The following is a 21,891-nucleotide window of genomic DNA, read 5'->3' as shown; positions in this document are numbered from 1 at the left end:
CACCCTGAGCGCGCCGGGCTAAGCCGTAAGAAAAGCGGGGACAAATGAGCTGAGCGGCAGAACAATGTCCTGGCGCTGGCGATTCACCCGAGGGGGGGCAGCGAGGCAGCGGCGCGCAGGGCCCCGTCTGACATGTTCGCAACCTGGCCGAGGGCACAGCCCTGCCCTCGGGGCCGGCCCGGGCTGGGGGGAGCCCCTCGGGACCCGCAGCCCGGCCCGTGGCGGGGGCAGCGGGCTCCGGTGCCCGGGTGCCGGTGCCCCGGGTGCCGCCGCCTCAGCGCAGCCCGGCCGGCCGGGCCTCCCCCCCCCTTCCCTCTCTCCCTCCCTCCCTGTGCGCGCCGCAGATCGCAGGCTGATAATTCGAAAATGGAGGATGAGCCCTCTCAGCCATTAATTAATAATGTAGCTCGCTGTCTTCCTGTGTGACACACGCTGGAAGGCACCGAGCGGCCAATAAAGATGTAGGGGAGAGAAGTGGAAGGCTCCTCCCCGCCGCTCTTCCTGATTGAGGGCTCGGCGAAGTAGATCAAAAACTTCCCGGGAGCCGGGCCGGGGGGGGGGCAGCGAGCAGGGACGAGCGGAGGGCGCCGCGTTTCGCACCCCGGGGCGGCTCGGGGCAGCACCAGGTAGGCGGCAGGGGGGCAGCGGAGCCCCGGGGTCCCCCGGAGCGGCGGGGATGGAGGGCGGGGAGCCCCCCGAGCCGGGGCTCGGACCCTGCTAGGGCAGCGGGCCGGCAGGAAGCGAAGGAGGGCGATGAGCGGCGGCGGCGGGCGGCAGGAGGAGGAGTGGAAGTTGATGGCCGGGCCGGCGTGCGCGGCTCGGAGGCGGGGAAGGGGGGACCCGGGGGGGGGGGGGGCGGCGGAGACAAAGCGCGGCGGCGGCGGCCGGGGCCGGGGTATCCCCGCGGCGAGCACGTTGTGTGCGGCCGGGGCCGGGGCCGGGGCCGCGGCCGCGGGCGGGGTGGGCCGGGGGGGCGCCGCCCCCGCCCGGCGCTCGGCGTCATGGCCCCATTGTGAGGCTGCGGGAGGAGGCGGGGGAGGAAGGAGCCGCCGCTCGCTCCCCGCGCAGTCCCAGGCAGGCAGCGGCGTGTCAGGCACACAAAAGGCTGCCGCCGCCCGAGCCCGCCGCGCTCCGCCGCTCCTTCCCCGGCCCCCCCGGGGGGAGGGACACGCCGGGCCCGCTCCCTCCTCCCCGGGCCGGGGGCGCCGCCGCCCGCCCGCACTCACTGCCCGCCTTCCCTCCGTCTGTTTTTTTTCTTTTTTTTTTTTTTTCTTCTTCTTCTTCTTCCCCCCCCCTCCTCCTCTCCGGTTCGAAGCGGGTCCCGGGGCAGGAAGGAGACGACGGAGCGGGGCGATGCCGCTGCTGCACCGCAAGCCCTTCGTGAGGGAGAAGCCCCCCGCCGACCTGCGGCCGGACGAGCGCGTCTTCCACTGCAGGGTCACCAACGAGATCTTCAGGGACTACGAGTAAGCCGCGGACACCCCCCCCCCACCACCACCCCCCCACGGCCTTTCCGCGGGGCAGGAGCGGTTGCAGCCCCCAACGGCTGACACCTGGGCGGGGAGGCGGGGGGAGGCGGCCGGGGGATTCCCCGGCAGCGCCGCGGGGAGCCCGGCGGGGCGGAGGGGAGGCGGCGGCGGCGGCTCGGGGAGGGGGGGGGGGGGAGAGGCTGGCGCCGAGCCCGTGCCCCACCGAGGGGTGGGGGGAGAGGGCGGATCTCCCGGCCTGGGCAGGGGGAATCCCTGCCCGCCTTCCCCTGCTGGCGGGGGGATCCCGCCGGCCCCCTCCTCCTCCTCCTCCTCCTGCTGCTGCTGCTGCCGCCGCCTCGGGGCAGGGGGCGCCGGCTGCCGCGCACCCCCGCGGGGAAGTGAAAGTTGCGGCGGGCGCTGCGAGCCCCGGCCCCGGCCCTTGCCCCGGCCCCGCCGCATGTGGCTAGGCCGGGACGCGCCGCCAACGGCCGCCGGGCCGGGCCCGGGCCGCACAACGGCGGCGGCCGCCCCTGCGTGCGGGGCCCGGCGGCCACCATCGCTGGGGGAGCTCCCGGCCGGCCCCCGGCCGCCGCGCTGAACCCCTCGTACCCGGCGGCCTCCCCCCCGCACCCCCCGCCGGGCCGGGCCGGGGTGTCAGAGCCGCCGCGCCGCCCATGGCCGCCCTCGCTCCGCCCTCCGCGGGCCCGGGAGCCGCTGCCCGGCCCGGCTGGAAGGGGCTCGGCCGGGCCGGGAGGGCCGCGGGGCGCTGCACCTGCACCTGTCCGCGGGGCGCAGAGCCCGGCCCGGCGCCCTCACAGCGCGGGGAGCGCCCGGGGCGGGAAGCTGGCCCCGGGAGGGACACCTGTCCCGTCACGGCCCCCTCTTTTTATTTATTTATTTATTTATTTTTTTTTTTCCCCATTCGGTGAAAAAGCCCGGTGGAGATTGTGCAAGCGCCGTTAAGGCGGCGCGGTGGAGGGAAGGCAGGGGTAGTCCCTAAGTTAGTGTCAGGGACTTGAGTGCCTGCGAGAACAATGGACGGAAAGTACTGGGACGGCTCGCTAAGGCTGCTGCGTGCGTGTCTCCGGACCCGCAGCCTCATCCAGCACCGTCCCCGCCTACAAAATCCCCCAAATCCAAGCTCATTTGATATATATAATAATAATAATAAAAAAAAAAAAAAGATGTGTAGACTAATGAGATTTGTATCTGAAATACTTTTCATTCGCAGCATATGGAATGAGAGCACACCTAGATCTTTTTCATGTTTAGGCTTGTTTTTCCGACTCAAATACACTTCACCTAATAAAATCGTGAAGAAGTTGGATTAGGTAACTCCGGAGGGTAATGCCTCGCTGTTTCCTGGGCAATGCGCTGTGTGTGTGGGGGGAGAGGGGCGTTGAATGTTTCGTTGGGAATTTTCTGCCGAGTGTTTTCATTATAGGGCGTGTGAGGAGGTAACAAGCGAGAGCTGACAGCCTCCTGTTTCTGTAGGAATGGAGGCCCCCTCCCCCAGCTCCTAATATTTTGAAAGCTGCTTTTCTGGTTACAATTATTATTATCACGTAATTAGATGACTCTTGTGTTTGTTGACACCTCTGAAATGTGCTTCAGGTATATATAGTTTTGAGTAAATTTTAGCATGAAAGGTATCTTTTTTTAAATCAGACTTATTTACACTGCGAGGATGTTGCCATTAAGAAAAAGCATGAAAGACCAAATTCCGTATGTAACCCAACTTCGTGAATTAAGGGATGAATTTAGGCTTGTGTTCACACAGGCTATCCCTACAAATGGCAGTGGGTGGTTAGCTCAGAGGTCAGGGCTAGGATATGGTGTTTGGGAAAATACCGTTGCCTTTCCCACAGAAATTTCATCCCTGCTTGTTTTTTTCTCTTTCACTTTTATATTTTCCCTGGTATTCGGCACTTCTCTACCTTGGATCAAATTGGTGCTTTGATTGACAAGCTTAGTGTTTTTTACGTGGCATGTTCTTTTGGCACAACTGTATTTGTTTACACCACAAACAACCTGCAATAATCTAATCTGTTGAAGAACGTTGGGTCACCTTTTGGCAAGTTTTACAGATGCTGTTCCGTCCTCCTGGTTGCAGCTCTTCCTACTTGCAAAGCGATGCTTCAAATAGCTACTGTCCTCTGAGAGCACTTCCCTTTTCTTTGTCTAAACAAGGGCAATTAGGTTAATGATAGGGAGGGCCCACTTTTAAAAAACTGTATTAGTTCTTTCATGAAAGAAAACTGTTGTCCACATCAGTCCTTTCTGCATCTACTTTTGCCATAGTAACTGGATTTTTTTTTTTTTTTTTTGAAGGGGGAAATTTAAAGATTGCATAATCTGACTAGATCAAACAGGCTGTATCGATACGCATGGTAACCTGAATTCACCCCCACCTCCTCAAATACATATGTATGCTTTTAATTACTACAAACCACTAGCACTTAAGCTGTTTTTTTAAGAGTACAAATTTAGAACATTGAAAAGCTTCTTTCATGCTCACAGCAGCACTAGCAGAGATGAGTACGAATCACACATTGTATTCTTCTCTCCATAAAAACTCATACTAATGCAAGGAGAATTTGGCAAGACTAGTGTTTCGTAAAGTGACTTTCCTGTTAAGAATGCATTTCCTTTCTGATCTGAAATACTATCACATAATTTTGTAATCCTTTAAAAGGGGGCACAGTGAGGTAGCAAAGTTCAGTTGTACTTACGAGGAGCTAAGGGAACTGATGTTTTTAATGCTTAATTGCCATCCTGATTGGGGGTGGATCAGGGGATAAATCAACAAAAGAGTGTCTCGAGCTGGAAGCGTAGTAGATGGAAAAGCAAGTAAGGGGGCGCACGTTAAAACAGTGGGATGTAGTTGCCAGTCTTTTTCACCTCGCTTTGGAAACTATGGGAAGTGTTGCTCATGAAGACAGCCTCACTTATTTTTTCCCATTTAAGAGGCCATTGATTTAAAGAGAGGATTTCATAGAGCTAAGAGAGTAAAGTAGTAGAGAGACAGCGGAAGGAATGTTTCTCATTCTAAAACATAGGGACTTAATGGGTGGAAGGAGTTTTGTATCTTCAAAACCTACTAAAATGTTACTTGTAGATTGGCCTGTGGGATTATAAGTAAAAGTAAGAAAGAGGTCTCTTTAAAAGTCTTTTTAAAGTATCCTTAGTTTAATTAGGTGGACTTTTCTATTTTGTTGAAGATAAGCCCATAAATTGGACGTATGTTTCTTAGTGTGTAATTAATCTGTAAGCCTTAAGGAGTAAGTGTCTTTTTCTTACATTTTATTTGGTATGTTACTTTGTTGTATGTAGTGTTGGCCACTTCTGGAAACAGGTAGAGTACATTAACACCCCTGTTTGCCACGTACTGGATGGTAAAGTTCTTTTGTGAATATCCTGATACCATAGCCTATATAGATTACATGTTAGATTTAAAGGGCTTCATGATTAAAAATTATATTGTTTACAAATTAGCCATTAAATAGATTTTGTTTTTACTCTCTCTTAGATCTCACATAACTTTCTCCGTTTTTACATTCTCCAGACTATAGTTCTTCTGTTTAAATGAGAACAAGCCCTCTCCTGACTTGTTTTTAATACATGCTTAAAAAAGTAAATAGAAATGAATGAAAGTAAATGGTTTGTAACAAGCACGTGCTTGAAATACTAAAAATACAGTAGAACTTAGACTCAGTGGCAATACTGGGTTAGTTCAAGCACAAGCTACCTATTGCTGCTAGGCTTGATTGATTGATTTCTTTCTTTTTCTCTGCTGACTGCACTTGCAATGGATATAAACTGCAAGTAATCTATTTCCACAATTATTTCCTTCTCCTAATGAACTGCCTCGTGTCAAATACTTACCAAGCAGCGGCACTAAACTGCTCAATGATTGCTGATCGCTTTGCAGTTTAACTTACCTTGCGTGGCAAACTCTCTCTATAACATACATGTAAAAAAGATGCCCAGCTGAGAAGTCAGCATTAATTACTCAGTGGCCTGCAGCAGGGTGCAACATGGGCACCTTGGGCCTGATGGGGCCTCGTGGATGAGCTTTGAGCGCTTGCACGAGCCCTCGTGTCTCGTGAGAACCATGTTGTAGGCAGTTGCACGGGTCTTGGAGCAGTGAGAAAGCCCCACAGGCTGTAATCCCTAGATAAGGATGTTGATAAGGCTTTAGGTATGACGTGGCAGCAGATGCACTTGCTTTTGTGAATTTGAATCTAGCGTGGAATATGATCAAGTGTACGGCTGCTCTTTCCGGGAGGAGAAAGTACAGCACTGCTGCTGGGCTGTTGTTTTGGTAGCTGCTGTGTGTGCACGCTCTGGAAATCTTCTTGTGATAACCGAAACGTACCACAGAGACAGGGAAAGGAGGAGTGCTACAAATAAAATCTGCTGCCGTGCTGTTGTGATTTCTTTTTTTTCTTCCTCTCTCTCAAACTGAGTTAAAGTGAGATCATTAAAACATTGCAATAAAACTGTGTTAACAGACTAAGCCACAGATGGTTTTGATGTGCTCTGTGTAATGACTAGCTACAGACAAATAACGCCTTCAAAACTGAAAGCAAATTTTTTTTTTGGTACAAATTTTTTCTTCCCTCTGACTTTACGGGGGGAAAAATCCACACAAAACAAAAGAGGAAATGAGCTGCAATGAAACTAGATACACAAAGCATTGTATGCAAATGGAAAAATGTTTTCCTCAAATATGTTTCAGTTCAAGTAATCTTAGAATTTTGTGCTTGAGGTAATCATGGGAAAAGAGACTTCAGAAGGTGTTTTTTTTTCTTGTGTGTGGATTTTTTTTTTTTTTTTTTTAAAGAAGTTCAATGTTGCTGCTTTAAATAGCCCGAGTGCGCGGTGTCCCCTCGCAGAGAGCAGCCCTTAAAGGCACCGTCAGCCTCCGGCTCTCCCTGCCTCTGTGTGCACGCTCTCTTTTCCTCAGTAATTTCTGAAAACTATGTGCTGATGGGTTTTTGAATAAGTCTTAGATTGCTTTTGTGCTTCCTGGCTGAAGGTAATTATTGGGTACCTCTTTGGTAAGTGAGAAACAGAAGTGTATGTAGAGAGACAGCAGTATGAAGACTTTAGTAAATATATAACTTCATCCACTGAAGTCAGCAAGGCTACTTCAAGGTATCACAAATTTCATATAGAGGTAGTAAAATGCAGGGCAGAAATAGACCTGAAGGAATTGTGTGCTGTTTATTTCATTACCTTTTCTTAAAAATCTGTCAATTCCTCCTTATCTAACCATTTTTTTTTTAAATGTTTCAGTAACTGTTCCGTGCTTTATTGCTACTCATTTGTTTATTTTGTGTTAATACCTGTTTGGATCCAATCTGGTTGACAGCAGCAAACAGGCAGTGTTCTGTCCTATCCACAGACAGACTGACTGCCAGCCAGCCGTTCTTCATGTATTGAAGAACAATCCATCTCCTTTGAAGAACAATTAATCTCCTTCTCTCTCATTTGTTCTCCATTTCTTGTTTAGAGTAGGCAAATTGAAGTTACTCATTATAACAGGTGTTGTCAGATGTATGAGTTAGACACAAATGATACAAAAATTCTGTAACTTTGTAGTTGTTAGATATTATTCACAGAATGTGTATTTCCTCTTCTGTCCTAATTCCCTTCTTGTCACAGCTGATGTTCTTCCTAAAGCATCTTTCTCTCACTCAGAGGAATCCTGTGCTCGCACAGAAAGGATTATCTGACCCAGGACCCTCTATTGTCCTTAATCTGGAATTTCCATGTTCATTTCCAAATGGTTATTGCTGCGTCTGTCCAGCTGCACTGTGTGTTACCATCGGTGTAACTGGTGCACATTTGTTGGCTTCAGTTTGCAGGGAGCCTGCAATAAACTTGAAGTGTGAACTGTACAGCTCTTTAACCCCGTTAGGAGAAATGATTTGAGCAGTTCCATCCCTATAAAAATGGCAACACTGCACTGTGTAACTTTTCTTAAAGAAATTAAACTTCAGTGTAAGGGTCTCAAGTAGCATGCAACCCTCTGTAGGTATTGTGTCTGCCTCGAAACAGCTATGTTAGACCGATACAAGGCAAAAACCCCCAAATTTGTCATGTTGCATACCTACAAATACTAGTCTGTTAAGAGTTGGAAAAGGCAAATAAATGCCTACAGTGGGGCCACTGAAATGTTGTTCTGCTGTCAGATCACTGATTTGTAGTATGTGATATGTATTAACGTGGTTCTCTGAGTGGCTACCTTATCTATATCATCTAGACAGTGTTTTAACAAATCACTGTGTTTCTGATACTTGTCAAAAATTGACAGCTATTGACTAATGAAAGCCCTTCTTTCTCGATCCCAGTGTAATAACCAGTAAGTAAGCAATAGCAACGCTGTAATTTTAGCATTAATTGGAAATACAGGGAAGGAAGAGAATCAATATTTGCTGATGGAACAAAGGAGGAGAAGAATCAGTATGGGAAAAAACAGTTCAATGCTTTTTCTAAGAGCAGTACAAACAGTGAAGGAATAAAAACTATTTAGAGAAGTACTTGACATTAATTTTTTTTTTTTTTTTTTTTTTTTAGCACTCCATCTTTTCATTTGTGAGCTGGGGCACTCCAAATCTGAAACTTACTCAAGTTTCAACATGTTTGTGTGATCTTAAGGTTGTTCTGTGTTTATACAACTTTAGACCCTCCTCCTGCAAATATGTGAGGAAATGCAGGGGATGCAACAAGGCTATGACACATTAAACTGTGTGATTATTCTTGTGTGTAAGGCTACTTCATGTGAGTGTGTTTACAGCACTTGTAGGTCTTGATGCTCTCTGCCTGCACTCTGTAGTGCGAGCAGACCTTGGTTTTACAGTAACAATTTACCCAGCCATGGCTTAAGAAGTGATAAATAACCTTTGGTTGTGTCTGCAACGTGTAGAGGAGTAGAGCTGTCTTTGAACTTCAAGCTCGAAAGAAAAAGTTGCTGCTGTGTTAATTGTGACCATGCTGAACATGATGTTAGAATGTAATTATTTTCTTTCTCTCTCTCCCCTCTTCCCCTTCTTTTCAGTGACTTTTTTGAACGCACCATCCTGTGTAACAGCCTTGTATGGAGTTGTGCTGTCACAGGTAAACCAGGACTCACATATCAGGAAGCACTGGAATCAGAGAAGAAAGCCAGACATAATCTACAGAGTTTTCCAGAGGCACTCATCATTCCAGTTCTCTACTTGGCCACCCTTACCCATCGCTCACGACTTCATGAGATCTGTGATGAAATCTTTGCTTATGTCAAGGACCGGTATTTTGTTGGTGAAATGGTGGAAGTAGTTAGAAATAATGGTGCAAGGTAAGTGTGTGTGTGTGTACTTATATATATATATATATATATATATATATATATATATATATATATATATATAATATGTGTTTCATTTGGGTTGGTGTGCACCCTTTTCTGTATGTGTATTTTTAAACCAAAAACCAGGAAAATAAACTTCATAAAACATAACAGAGATCAGGTGTGATACTTAAGTTAGCGATACTGTTACTGCTCCTAACTGTTTTAATTAAGAGTAGAATTGTATTGCTGGGCTTGGTTTCTCATTCCTCAGCATAGAAGTAGCTGTGGAGGCAGGAGGGTTCTCTTGGGTCTTGACGCAGCAATCTTTCAGTCCTGGTGGTGGATTTGCAAAGGAATGGCAGTCTCTCGGCTCATCTGTGGAAAAAAAGGTGGGCTGCTCCTAGACTGAGATCTAATTAGGAACTAGGGGAAGCTATGAGTTAGAATTCATATGGAAGTTTTGATGAAATCATCCAGATACAATTAATCAAGTGGTGCACTGTGTACCCAGAGTGGCTAAACTATAGCAAACTTAAAGAATTGATTAGAGTTGGGTTTTTGATTTCTAGGTGGTAACTAAAATTGGAAGTATATTCTCAGAAAAGTTACGAATTAACTGTAAAATATTTGTAGTAGGAGATTATCTGCAATTCTGCTTCCCTCAGGGTTAATGCTATACTTGCACCGATTTATATATTGTAAGCATTTTTATTGTTATCTTAAACTGATAAAATTTGGAAGAGCTTCAGATGCTTTTTCATATCATCAGTACATATGCTCTGTAGTATAAGTAAGTCGTCTTACAACACCTAGCTAGCCTGAGTCTTTCTTTAAGCAACTTCTGGGAGAGGATTAGAAAAGGTCTTTGTTTAGTCTAAATGAGTCTGCAGTTTCTTGTAACTGAGATATAAAATGGAAAGACTTAAACATGCTTAACTTGGAAATACCTGCAGAATGTGTATTAAAGCCTTTGTGGGTTCATCTGTTCTTGTTTGGCCAGGAGGAAGATGCCAGTTTACAGTGCAGAGCGGACAGGGCACAACCTGGGCAATATGGGCTTCATAATAACCTTGTACATACTGGGTGGTAGGAGTGGGCTGATTCAGTGTGGTCATCGGAGAGTGTCTCTGTTCAGTATGGGTTTTCTTAGTGGCTGATCCAGATCTTGTTAAAGGCAAATCTTGTACTACATCGGGAAGAGAAATCTGTGTTGCAGGAGATAATTTGTAAGGAAATTTGTATGGGTACGTACTTGATGGGATGGGACTTAATATAAGATCTTTCCATTTCTTCCCTGTTCTATTCCTTTCAACCAGTCTCAGTCTGCAAAACCTAGACAAGAACACCTTTGATAGAGTTGTTGCTTCCAGTATAGAAAACCTAAATCCAAAGTCTGTTTCTATCTTTCTCATCTTATGCTTGTATAGTGAATAAACCCATGTCACCCTTAGCACTGTACTAATTTTGCTTTGTGAATAAGATTTTATTTTACCAGGAACCTGAATATTAAGAAATATAAGTGTAGCTCAGCTGTTAGTTTTCAATACCATAATACAATGCCTTTGTTTCCCATCTTTGAAGATACTGTCAATTTCCAAACTATTAATGAAAAGAGTACTTCAGAATATCAAACTTTTTTTCTAAGAACAACTTTCTCATCTTTAATTGCTTTTCTAAACTCTTAGCTAAAATATGCCTGTGTATCTTTTGCTTTTTAAAACTTACGTGAAAAGTAGGATTATGTGCCATAAATACAAATCTTTCTTGTTTATTCATCTTACGAAATTCAGAATCTGTTTCACTTTTCCTTGCGCACCATCATGAATCATGTTTTAAGTTTGTCCTAACAAAATGGCTTCTACTTACCATCTGGGCTTAATTCTGTTCAGATAAAGTTGTGATATCAGTCTATCTCATGAAGATAAAGCTATCTTTATTTTTTCTAGCAGCCTTTCTATTCAGTCTCCTTGGTTATTCAAAATTGTGTGGAGATGCATATCTAACAACATTGTGTTTATGTTCTAGTTTCACAGAACAATCTATTAATAAGGCCTAAGCTAGATTTCTTCAGCCTTTGGCTTAGGCTAGATAATCATTCAAAATACTGGAGATTCAGATGAAATCTATTTCCATCAAAAACTAACCTGCTAGAAATTGTATGCTTTAAACTGCACGAGTGTGAAGTGTTTCTGTTGAAATGAAGAATGAAAAATTATCTATAGCTGACTGTATGCCACGGATATTCTAGCCAAATGTATAGTAGGGAGCTACTTCAGGTCTTTAATACTAAATTCAGGAAACAGTGCAAATAACATGGTACTGCAGAGGGATTTTTATGTTTGGAGATAAATAATTAAAGAATACAAAGTGGGAGGAGGTGAGACGTAGTTATTCTTCTGCCCAGTTAGCAGTTGACTTTGACCTGTATTTTGAAGGACTGTGTTGGGGCTTAAGTATACCAACTCACTACTCGTAAATAGCACTGCTGTTCAGCACTGATTGGTGTGTTTGTTGTGACTAGCTGCATTTTTGTGATAGTTTCTCACAAAAATGGTCACAGTCCATCTACAGTGAAGTAGCATCAGACCAACAGAGTTGGGCAGATCGTGAGAACTCATTTTTCATAGTGTTGTAAACTGTTACACTGCATTTAGGTATGACTCTTTCTACACAAAGATTGTTTATTACCTGAGCTCCATGCATCATTTAATGTGAAACTAATACCATGATGCTCATGTAACCAAGGGTAAATAACGGCTGCTAAAGCAATTTAAGTATTAATATTTTATAATTCTTAACTTTGCACGTTTAATATTCTTGTAGGATGGATTACTTTGATGTGATTTTCTAGATGTTGAACAAAATTAATGGACGGGAACCCAAAGATGAGAAGAGTTAGTGTTTTGGCTTAATGTACATATTTTTTATTTTGAGTACAAGAAGCAGTCTATAGGACTGTAAGGAATGGACAGGTGATCTGGAAGGGTAAGAAGACAGGTGCTTTGTCCAGAAGGTAGGCAGAAAGCAACTTTGGAGATTTGTGTTTTTTGTCTTCTACCTGCGTGTTCTGGTTCTTAGAGAATCTCGTGCCCCAGTGACATTTCTGGTCCCTTTCAGGCTCTTACAGTTTCTAGCCTTCTGTTGCACTGCTCCATTTTGAATTTGTCTGCTTCTGCCTTGTTGCTGAGGTCTGGTAGGAGGAACTTGGGGAGTTTGTTAGATATTTTGTCCTTCCTGTTATTTTGGTATGTCTGGTGCCTTAACAGTCCTTATTGACCAGAACAATAAATAGCAGAGAGAGCCCCATGCCCCGAGTCTAATGGTGTGGTGTGGTCAGGCAGTCAGTGTAAGTGATGCGTGCAACTTGGTAGTCTGGTAGAAGCCACAAGGAGGCAATTCTCTTTGCTCTTTAACTCTTTAAATGATGACGTATAGATTAAAAATGGCTAGTATGTGTTCAGCTTTCCTGGTGAAACGTGGGCTGACTTTCCTCCAAAGTGGCAGCTGTGCCATGCTTTAAAAAGGAGGTGCTCAGATTCAAAGGTAAAGAACTGTAGGAGTTGTGTAACATTTTCCTACTATTCCTTTCCTAAAATACTTTTTTTTGAAATACCAGTCAGAAAATATCATATAGACTCAAATTTTCAAATTAAGTGCAAGTTTTTTGAGTTGCCAATGCATTGAAAACAGCTGTCGCTAAACACTGTTAACTTAAAATGTCAAATTACTGTTTATGGAAATAATTTTATTGATAACGACATGGAAATTCTCTATTTTATTGAGAGGGAAGGGTAACAGTAATATTTCGCGTTAACCATTGTCCCTTAAGATTTAAAATAAGCAGTTAATGTTTTAGCTCACACTATTGAAGCAGAAGGATAAACGTTGATCACGTCACTGGAATTGCTTCCTATTGCACATCAGAACTGGAGCTTAAGACCCATATGTACTAGTCTGTCTTTTCTGTTTTTCCACAGAAAATGGCATATCTTGCAGCAATCTGTTCATCTGTTGTTGTCTTAGTACTGTCTTGTATTATTAGTGCTTAAAATTTGTTAAAGTGATTTACAGTATTTTAGAATCTGAAGTCAGTTATCTGTGGTATGGGAAGCCTACCTGAAATAACATCACCGAATACCTTAGTAGGCAGAATAGCAACCAAATAAAACCTACATTTGTGTGATTCTCTCAGCTGTAGGACCTGTTTTTTTTCTGCTTGAGGTCAGCAGTGCTTTTTTTTTTTTTTTTTTTAATTTGTCAGAGGAAAAACTAGATTTAAAGCATGTGTAAACAACCAGATGTGATTTATCATCAGTGTTCTGAGATTTAATAGTATTAAAAGAAATAATGGCTTTCTTTATTAGGGTAAACAGGTGAGCAGCGTGATAATTAGTTAACTAATCTGTAAGCTTGCGGTCTGGCTGGAGCAGTAAAAAGATCTGAGATTTGAGGTTGGACTAGTTTATGAACTCTTTGATTACACCTCCCCCTTGCCCCCCCCCCCAAAAAAAAAAAAAAAGCTTAGGGGATGATGCCCTCCCTTCCCTGCTGGGGTTGAGGGACAACCAGTTGTTGTCCAGCAGTTAGTAAGGAACCTAATTAAAAAGTTGACCACCTGCAGACCTAAGTAGGTTGCTTAGAGGTAGTGAATAAGAAGGGAAAAAAAAGAAAAAACACAACAACATATAGAATGTGAAAAATATAAAAAAGGGAATGCATTTTTTCACTTAATGTGACCACTAGATGACACCACTGCAGAAGAGTAATTGCTTGGTGTCTGTAAGCAAGCCGTACCAGAATGCTTTAAGAGATTGCGTTCATTTTACAAATACTACAGTTTACAGAACTAGTAGATGTTCTCTGCTAGGAAGATTGAGGTATAGGCTGATACACAGTCTCTGCTCTGAATGATCTGGTGTTGGCCACTGCTAAACTACAGGAAATGTAGATAATCATGGAACAACCTTGTCTGCAGTGAAAATTTTTAAACTCATTGATTGTTTGGCTCATGTCCTAATGCTTTGGGCCTGTTCATCATGGGTTAACCACTGCGTTCAGGCAGTTAAAAACTTGCATACTGTTTTCTTCTCCGTAAGTCTTAACTGGGATGCACGGTAGCATGTTGCCAACATTACTATGCCTACTTGATATGGGTTAGCATGGTAGAAGGTGATTATAACTAACTTGCTAACTTTTCCATTTGACCTGACAACTGGCTATTATACATAGTTATATAAATAATTGACTACTGAGAGCTGGGACAAGTTGATAAGCCCACCAAGAAGTAAAAGACAAAGTGCTTTCCAAAACCTTCAGGTTGTAATGAGCTACCTGAATTTAATTCAATTTCTAGTCCACTGATATGTTTTCTATTTTGATATATAGTTTTCAAAGCTGGCTGGATGCAGAGGCACTGGAGTTAATGTCTATAGAATCAGAAAGTTATAGTGCATTTCTGTATTGGAAAGGTTTTAGAAACTTCTGCATACAATGAAAGTTTCCTGCTTGATTACAAAAGCTGAATTTGAGTTCCAGTAGCGAAGTTAATGTGAAGATTATGAAATAGCTGCTCTCCAGTACTGTCAAATATGCTTGCTTATTCATAAAGCAAATATAGTTTGAATATTTCCAGCATTGCCATCTAAGGATCACTCAACTTCTGGACTGGAAAAATCATGTTTAAAGAATTCACTTTCTGTTGCCCTTAAGTCCTTTGGCATATAAATATCTTTATATTTGTTGACTAATAAAAATATTTGTAGTTGACTAATGGAAGCTGAGATGATGATATGTGGGAGAGAACCTGCAACTCATTTCTTACAAGTTATCAAAAGGGTGTTAAAACTACTTTTGGTGCCAGTTTCTGTTAGTTCTCATTTCTGTGCATACTCCCTACTAATATAACTGTATAAATTTTAAGGTATGGGTTTTGGTTGTTTTTTCGTTTTTATTTTTTAATCAGTGCAATATTGTGAAGCAAGTGTTGGGCAGGCAAAGTGGTTGCTGTATTAGAAAAAACACTTTTATGATTCTGGTATTTGAAACACTAGCTTTACTTTCATTTAGGGGTCTGTTTTTAAAAAGTGATTTTCCTTTTGCTCCTGACTTATTGTTGTTTATATTAAATGTAGGCATCAAAGTATTCCTCCCCCCAACTCCCTCTGCCCCAGTTTGAAACAGAGCTTTGCATCTAAGAAATAAATGTCCTGTATTCAAAGGGATTTTTTGTCCATTTATTGTAACATGTTCAAGAGGTACCTTTATTACTCACCTAGGCCTTCAAGAGTGGTCTCGATTTTTTGACTTGAGATGGGGACGTAGAGTGTCAGACCATTATTTGTATCGCAGCAACATGTAGTATCAACTAGATCAAAAGCTGTTGTGCAGAACACTTGGTGGACAGTAAGAAATGGTCTGTCTCCTATCGATCTCGTAACTGCAAACCTTCGTTTCACTTAAAAGCTTACTGAGCATTTGGGAAGAACTTTGAATAAATGAAGCTGCATATAGCCGCAGGATCAAGTTTTAAGCTTGACATCCTCTGATGCCTGTTACTGGCCAGCTACCTACGGGAATGCAGCTTTTCTTTCTCCTTGTGTTCTTCCACTGCTTCAGCAGAATTGAGTGGAAATACCTGCTTGTTCCTGAAGTAATAATGGCTTGTGTACATGCCTTTGAGTTCAGAAAAAAACCTAATTCTCATCAGATCCTTTGGTGAGCCACTGAAAGTAGCTGATGAAATGCACCTACCCAGCTCTTCATGTTGGATTGTTTTTTTTTTATTTTTTGTCAGTTAAGTGAATTCAATTTAATGGCAATTAATAAATTATACTGAATGCCAGAGCTACAAAAAGCAAGCACCACGGTAAGTACGTGGCTGGAAGGTGTAATGGCAAGGGAAGAGTTCCCTCTTTTGGCAGAGTCAAAGTGTTAAGTCATCTCTGCATTTCCTGGAGCAGTAGTCAGAGGCTGAAGATGCAATTTGGTTTTGTATACCTTCAGTCAGCCACATCCTTACCATTCTTCTGGGAATGACAAGGTTCAGTCCTACCCTAAAGTTTTCTGCTAGTCGTGTCAAGCTGCTCTTCAAAATACATCCCAGAATAATTCTTCAGAGAGACTGATGGAGTTTTGCTTCTGGAGTAACCATGCCTTGTGCCACAGGCTCCAGTAGGTATCTCTTGCCTGTTGTGCCTTTATAGGCGCCAAACATCTGTCTCAGTGTCAGAACAATATGACTACAGAGCAGTTTATATGGAATTCAAAAAATATAATACAATTTTGTAGCTGTACAGCTTTAAGTGCACATCATGGAGCAGATCATCCTGGAAGCTATGCTGAGGCATATGGAAAATAAGGAGGTGATTGACAGCCAACGTGACTTCACTAAGGGTGAGTCGTGTGTGACAAATTCAGGAGCCTTCTATGATGGGGTTTCCAACACTGGTGGATAAAGGAAGACCAACTGATGTCATCTACCTGGCCTTGTCAAGTACTTTGCATGCTGTCTCGCATGATATATGCCTCTCTAATATAGAGAGAAGTGGGTTTGACAGATGGACCACTCAGTGGATAAGGAATTGGCTGGATGGTTGCACTCAAAGAGTTGCAGTCAATGGCTCAGTCTCCAAGTGGACACCAGTGATGAGTGGCATTTCTCAGGGGTTGGTGTTGTGACTTTGTTGGCTGTATGGACAGTGGGATCAAGTGTACCTTCAGTAAGTTTTCTGTGAACACCAAGCTGTGTGGTGCAGTTGACACATGGGAGGGAAGGGATACCATCCAGAGGGACCTTGACAGACTTGAGAGCTGGGCCTGGGTGAGCCTCATGAGGTTCAACAAGACCAGGCACAAGGCTCTGCACGTGAATCAGGGCAATCCCAAGCACAAATAAAGGCTGAGCAGAGAATGGATTGAGAAGGACCTGGGGTGTTAGTTGATGAGAAGCTCAATACGAGCTGTCAGTGTGTGCTTGCAGCCCAGAAAGCCAACCATATCCTGAGTTGCATCAAAAAAAGTGTGGCTAGTAGGTTGAGGGAGGGGATTTTCCCCCCTCTACTCTGCTCTTGTGAGAGCCAACCTGGTGTACTGTTTTCTGGGGCCCCAGCATATGGACCTGTTGGAGTGAGCCTGCAGGAAGGCCTTGAAGATGATCAGAGGGCTGGGGCACCTCCCCTATGAACAGCAGCTGAGGGAGTGGGGGTTGTTCAGCCTGGAGAAGAGAAGGCTCTGGGGATGCCTTATAGCATCCTTCCAGTAGGCTTTAAAGGGGGCCTACAAGAAAGCTGTAAAGGGACTTTTTACAATGGCATGTGGTGATAGGACAAGGAGTAGTGGCTTTAAGCTAAGAGGGGGTAGATTTAGATTAGATACAAGGAATAATTTCTTCCGTATGAGGGTGGTGAGGTGTTAGAACAGGTTGCCCAGGGAAGCTGTGGATGCCCCATCCCTGGCAGTGTTCAAGGCCAGGCTGGATGGGGCTTTGAGCGACCTGATCTGGCGGGAGGTGTCCTGCCCATGGCAGGGGGGTTGGAACTAGATCTTCAAGGTTTGTTCCAACCCAAACCATTCTAAGAGGTGTATGCTTAAAATTCATTTGTTTTGCAGCAAGCTCAAGCTCTTGTTACATTTGTGTGTAGATAGATGACATTTTACAGCATGGAAGTGTTGAATATTGTATTCTCTGAGGTCCCTAGAACCTTTAGATTGCTAGGGTCTGATGTTCTTCTACTTTGTGCAGCTGACCAGCCCTACCTGAAATTAATGGAAATGAATAGATCTTATTTTTTTTTTTTTTCTCAGAGACAGATGTGTGTTGGTATTTAAAAATAAAATAATAATAAAAAAACGTTAGTGATCCATCTTGTAGCTTTTTATTTAAAACTGTTGGGCTCCTGTGTTGTTTCTTCCTTTCTTCCTTTAAAAAAATCAATCATCTAGGCCAAGCATTTATTGGAACCTTTCCTGTTTCCTGTAACATCTATTTAACCTATCAAAAGAGACCTCAGCTTGTTTTCTGAGACTAGCAAAAACTAAAGCTCTCAACTAACTGAGTTGAGACTGGGCATGTTAAAAAATAGGTTGGGAAGTTACAAAAAAAGGTTTTTACTCTGAATAATTCAAGGTACTGAAGTAATCTATTTTAGAAATTCATAAGAAGCTCTTAAAATTACATCTGATTATTTGATTAATCTGATGAATTACAATCTGATCAATCAATGGTCTCATAAAGTGCTTGTCTGTGATGGCAGGTAGCTGGATTTGGGACCAATTTGTTATGTCTCTGTGGCTAGAATTAGAGCTTATCATGTAACTTTTAGAAACAGGCCTACTGAACATAAGTAAACTGCACTGTTTCTGGTGTGTGTTTTTTTTTTGGTCTCCTGTGTGTGTTTTTCTGCAAGAGGAGTTCTAATCTGATCTGTTTGACTTTGACATAAGCTCTCTAAAGATCTTAAGGTATCCTTTTTAGAACCTATTTAAGTTAGTGTACTTCACCTGGATGTCTTGCTTCAGCTTTCAGCTCTGCTCTTCTATATGCATTATGATATAAAATAAGAAATGTTATAAATGAACACTAGGAATGTTTTAAGTTCTTGAAGCAGCAGACCTTCATTCCCATTACAAGTGGAGCATCTTTGTCCAGGGAATTTTGCTGCAACTAGCCATGAATTGACTGTAACAAGGTTAAAATCAGTCTTCATTCCTAGATTGTTTCTGTAGTGCTGGAAGGAATGGTTGCATTGCTTTCTTTAATCTACTGTCTACCATTAGCCATTAAATTTCATTGGATTATGCTTTTATTGGGTTGGGTACTGTGTGTTTCATTTGTTTCCTTTCCCCAAAGATTTTCCCCAATGATTTGAATGAAGATACAGAGGAAGCAGAGACACTTGCTTTCTGTGTTAGTTTATTCCATTAGTATTCCCCCTGCTTAATAATAACAATAAAAAGCAGCCGTTTGGGGGATTTTACTACTTAGTGAATCAAGCATATAGAATGTATAATTTCTTTATAGAGAAGATGTGATACCCTGTAAATTACAGGGCAGTTTGATGGATAAACAGGTGAATTAAGTGTTGATAAAATACTCTGTGACTAAATATTCAAATCTCCTTTGTCCAGGAGGATTGATTCGTGTATGTGTGTTTCAGACTCTTTGTCCTTTCATGGCACTGGGTAGCGTAGGTTGTGATTAAGCTTTCATGTGGCTGTTTTTACAGAGATTGCAAATTCAGTGTATATGCACTCCCTCTAGTGGTGTTTAAATAGTAAACAATTTAGAAAAATGGACAAGTGTAATTAGCCTTAAACATTGATGCTTTTGATTGTTTTTCCATTAGAAAGTCATTAAGTGTTTTAAATTTGAACTGAACAAATTGTACTGAACTCTCTAGGAAAAATATTTCCTAATGTGGAAGAAATAGTTTTACTAATACGTTTTTTTTATCTGGTATTTTTTTTGTTGTTTTTTAAAAAAATAGCCAGATATACATTCTGCCATCCTTTCAACTCCATATTATTCCATATGAATTGGTGGGAAGGGGGTGTCATATTCTAAATACTGGAAAACCAAGATACTGTAATGAACAGAGTATTTGATGTGATTGACTTTTCTTTTAGGAGTGAGGCAGTGTCTGGTGCTGGGCCAGACCTTAAGCCCCCTTAGACCTGAACTTACATTGTGAACAGCCACTAGGATCTGTCTCTGCTATGTGGTCGGCTGCACTTGGTTCTTGGTCCTTTACATGGAGCCTGTTTAGATTTGCACAGTTAATTAACTTGAGCTCTGCTCATCAGGAAAATGTGTCTTCCAGACCAAAACCAGCTAGCTTTGGAAATGGGGCCAGCTGCGTTTAAATGGCAGAGTGCCTGAGGTTAATAAGTCTGATGGACTCAAGCTGACTGTACACGAAGACAACTCTGGTGTCCCCATGGATAATTAAACATATTGTTGTATTTACTCTAGGAATACATAAGGCTGTTAATAGATTTTATTTATTTGATGACATGCCTTGTTGGAGCATCTTGGAGCGCTCTCTCTGTTGGATAGAGGTTTGGGGAGGACACCTGCAGGCACTAACTGCTTTAGTGGTCCTTGCTAAATTCGCAAGTGAATATGACCTAGGGTACTTTAATATTTTCAACTTTTCTCTCTCTGCCCATCTGTTTTTTTCTCTGTGTGCAGGTTTTTGGACAGTGCTATTCACTTTCAGAAAGAGGTGCTGGTTTGAAGAAATATTTTAATAATTTCACATTTTTTTCCTTTTTGCAAGTGCTTAGTTCAGTTTAGATAGAAGGGCCCTTAAAATTTGTATGTTGCAGATTTTTTTTTCTTTTAGTTTAGCTTATTTTTTTTTTTTTTTTTTTTTTTTTTTTTTAAAATTTAGGCATTATGCCAAGCTAATTCAAGTCCTGTGCTTCATGTGTTCTGTTTTATTCATTTCAAGGGGTAGTGTTTGGTGCCTAGAAGAAGAGAATCATTGTTTTCTTCCTCCCCAACCCTTTGAGCTTTTAGTGGTAGTATATGACAGCATCCATTGACTGCAATGGTTAATTTTCATGAAGCAGACAAGGCTTTAGGAGATTAAACTAAAAAATATGAACCACGGAACTCCAGGAAAGGGTGAAAGTGGTTAAGAATCAGCTATGGTAGTTACCCAGCATTAAGTGTCAATTAATTATACTTTTTGATATATAGTTAATTCTGTCTTTTTTTATAACTAACATTCAGGATGGCAAAGGGATAGACTTGTTTTGTCAATTGTGTGCATGCCAGATGGAGCCTTAATATGTGTCAGCAGATAAATGGGCCATTATTAAGATTAGATGCATAATGATCGTTTCAGCCTTGTTTATTTAGGTCATCAACAACGGTAGATTATGATCTCTTACGAGTAAAAACATTTTGGTATTTAAAAAGTCTTTTGCTTTTCTTTAATTGTTACAAAAATAAACATAAAAGACTCGGTGGTGTCTGTTAGTAAAGTAACACAAGTAACACATTAACTTTTAATATATTTTTTCAAACTTTATTTAAGCTTCATTTTGATGCTAAGTTTACTTAATTTTGCCAATGACTTGAAATTTGCACTGGTTAGTGAAGGTGGCAGCTGTGTAAGCAGATGAGTTTGTTTGTTAGATGGAACTCATGAAATGAATATTTTACCTAGTACTTCAGTGCAAGACAATTTAAGCATTTATTCAGTAGATAATATAATCTTCAGTTACAGGTGTAGTCTTAAAATAACAGCTGCTATAACTTTCAACTTCCTCCATTAGTGAAAAATTTCAGCAGTACTAAATGCCTGTTTTTGTTTCAGGTTGCAGTGCAAGATTTTGGAAGTCATTGCCCCAGCGCATCACAACGGCATGGCGAACGGCCATGTCAGCAGTGCTGACGGAGACACCATTGTCATCAGCGACAGTGATGATTCAGAAACGCACAATAGTTCTGCACAAAATGGGTAAATGATACTTTTACAGTAAAAAGCATGAGGGTTGGGTGGAAATGAGATTAAAGCAGATGTGGCAGGGTCTGATTGAAACAAATTGCTCCATCTGTATGGATCGTGAATATTCAGCCAGCTTGCAAGTGACAAGCTGAACGTTCGCAGGTGCCTTACTCTGTCATGCCAGTTATGCCACGTATAATCAGCCAGGGAGCTGTGCATTATGAGAAATTGAGTACCTACAGAGTAATTGTTGTTAATCTATTTGGAATGACAGTGTTTGTGTTGAAAGGTGTTGGAAGAGCCATGTATGCCTGTCACAGGTTCTCTCTGTGGTAAAGAACCTGTGCTGCTATATTCTGGAAAATGCAGTTCTATACCATAGTTCTACAGTGTGGTACTAGTTAGAATGTCACTTCATCTGTAAATATCCCATAATGGCACTCAAAATTCAGATTGCCTCAGAGGACATGATTTTGTTATAACTGAAGTCATTTCATAGTCGTCCTGTTTGTCCAAAATGTAAGTCTATAAAGCTTTTTTTTTGTGTGTGTAAATATTATACCACTGTATTTCATTGATTTGATTATAATTTTAGGTGCAATGAAAAAGCATGCATCTTGTATCAAGG

The 21,891-nt window shown here is 42.6% G+C and overlaps 1 protein-coding gene across 1 annotated transcript in view; it reads left to right on the top strand.

Annotated features, from left to right (window-relative positions):
- Nucleotides 1-1,299: 1,299 nt before the first annotated feature.
- The window catches only part of BAZ1A (bromodomain adjacent to zinc finger domain 1A), a 60,393-nt gene continuing 39,801 nt past the window's right edge, over nt 1,300-21,891 (top strand). The window contains exons 1-3 of the mRNA XM_032188757.1: nt 1,300-1,466; nt 8,536-8,814; nt 21,132-21,275. Of these exons, the coding sequence (XP_032044648.1) occupies nt 1,354-1,466; nt 8,536-8,814; nt 21,132-21,275 (536 nt within the window). The 5' untranslated portion in view covers nt 1,300-1,353. The remainder of the gene's footprint in view (nt 1,467-8,535; nt 8,815-21,131; nt 21,276-21,891) is intronic.

The sequence above is a fragment of the Aythya fuligula genome, chromosome 5, assembly GCF_009819795.1.
Source record: "Aythya fuligula isolate bAytFul2 chromosome 5, bAytFul2.pri, whole genome shotgun sequence".
Classification (NCBI taxonomy): Eukaryota; Metazoa; Chordata; class Aves; order Anseriformes; family Anatidae; genus Aythya; species Aythya fuligula.
This window is presented reverse-complemented; position numbering and strand designations above follow the sequence as displayed.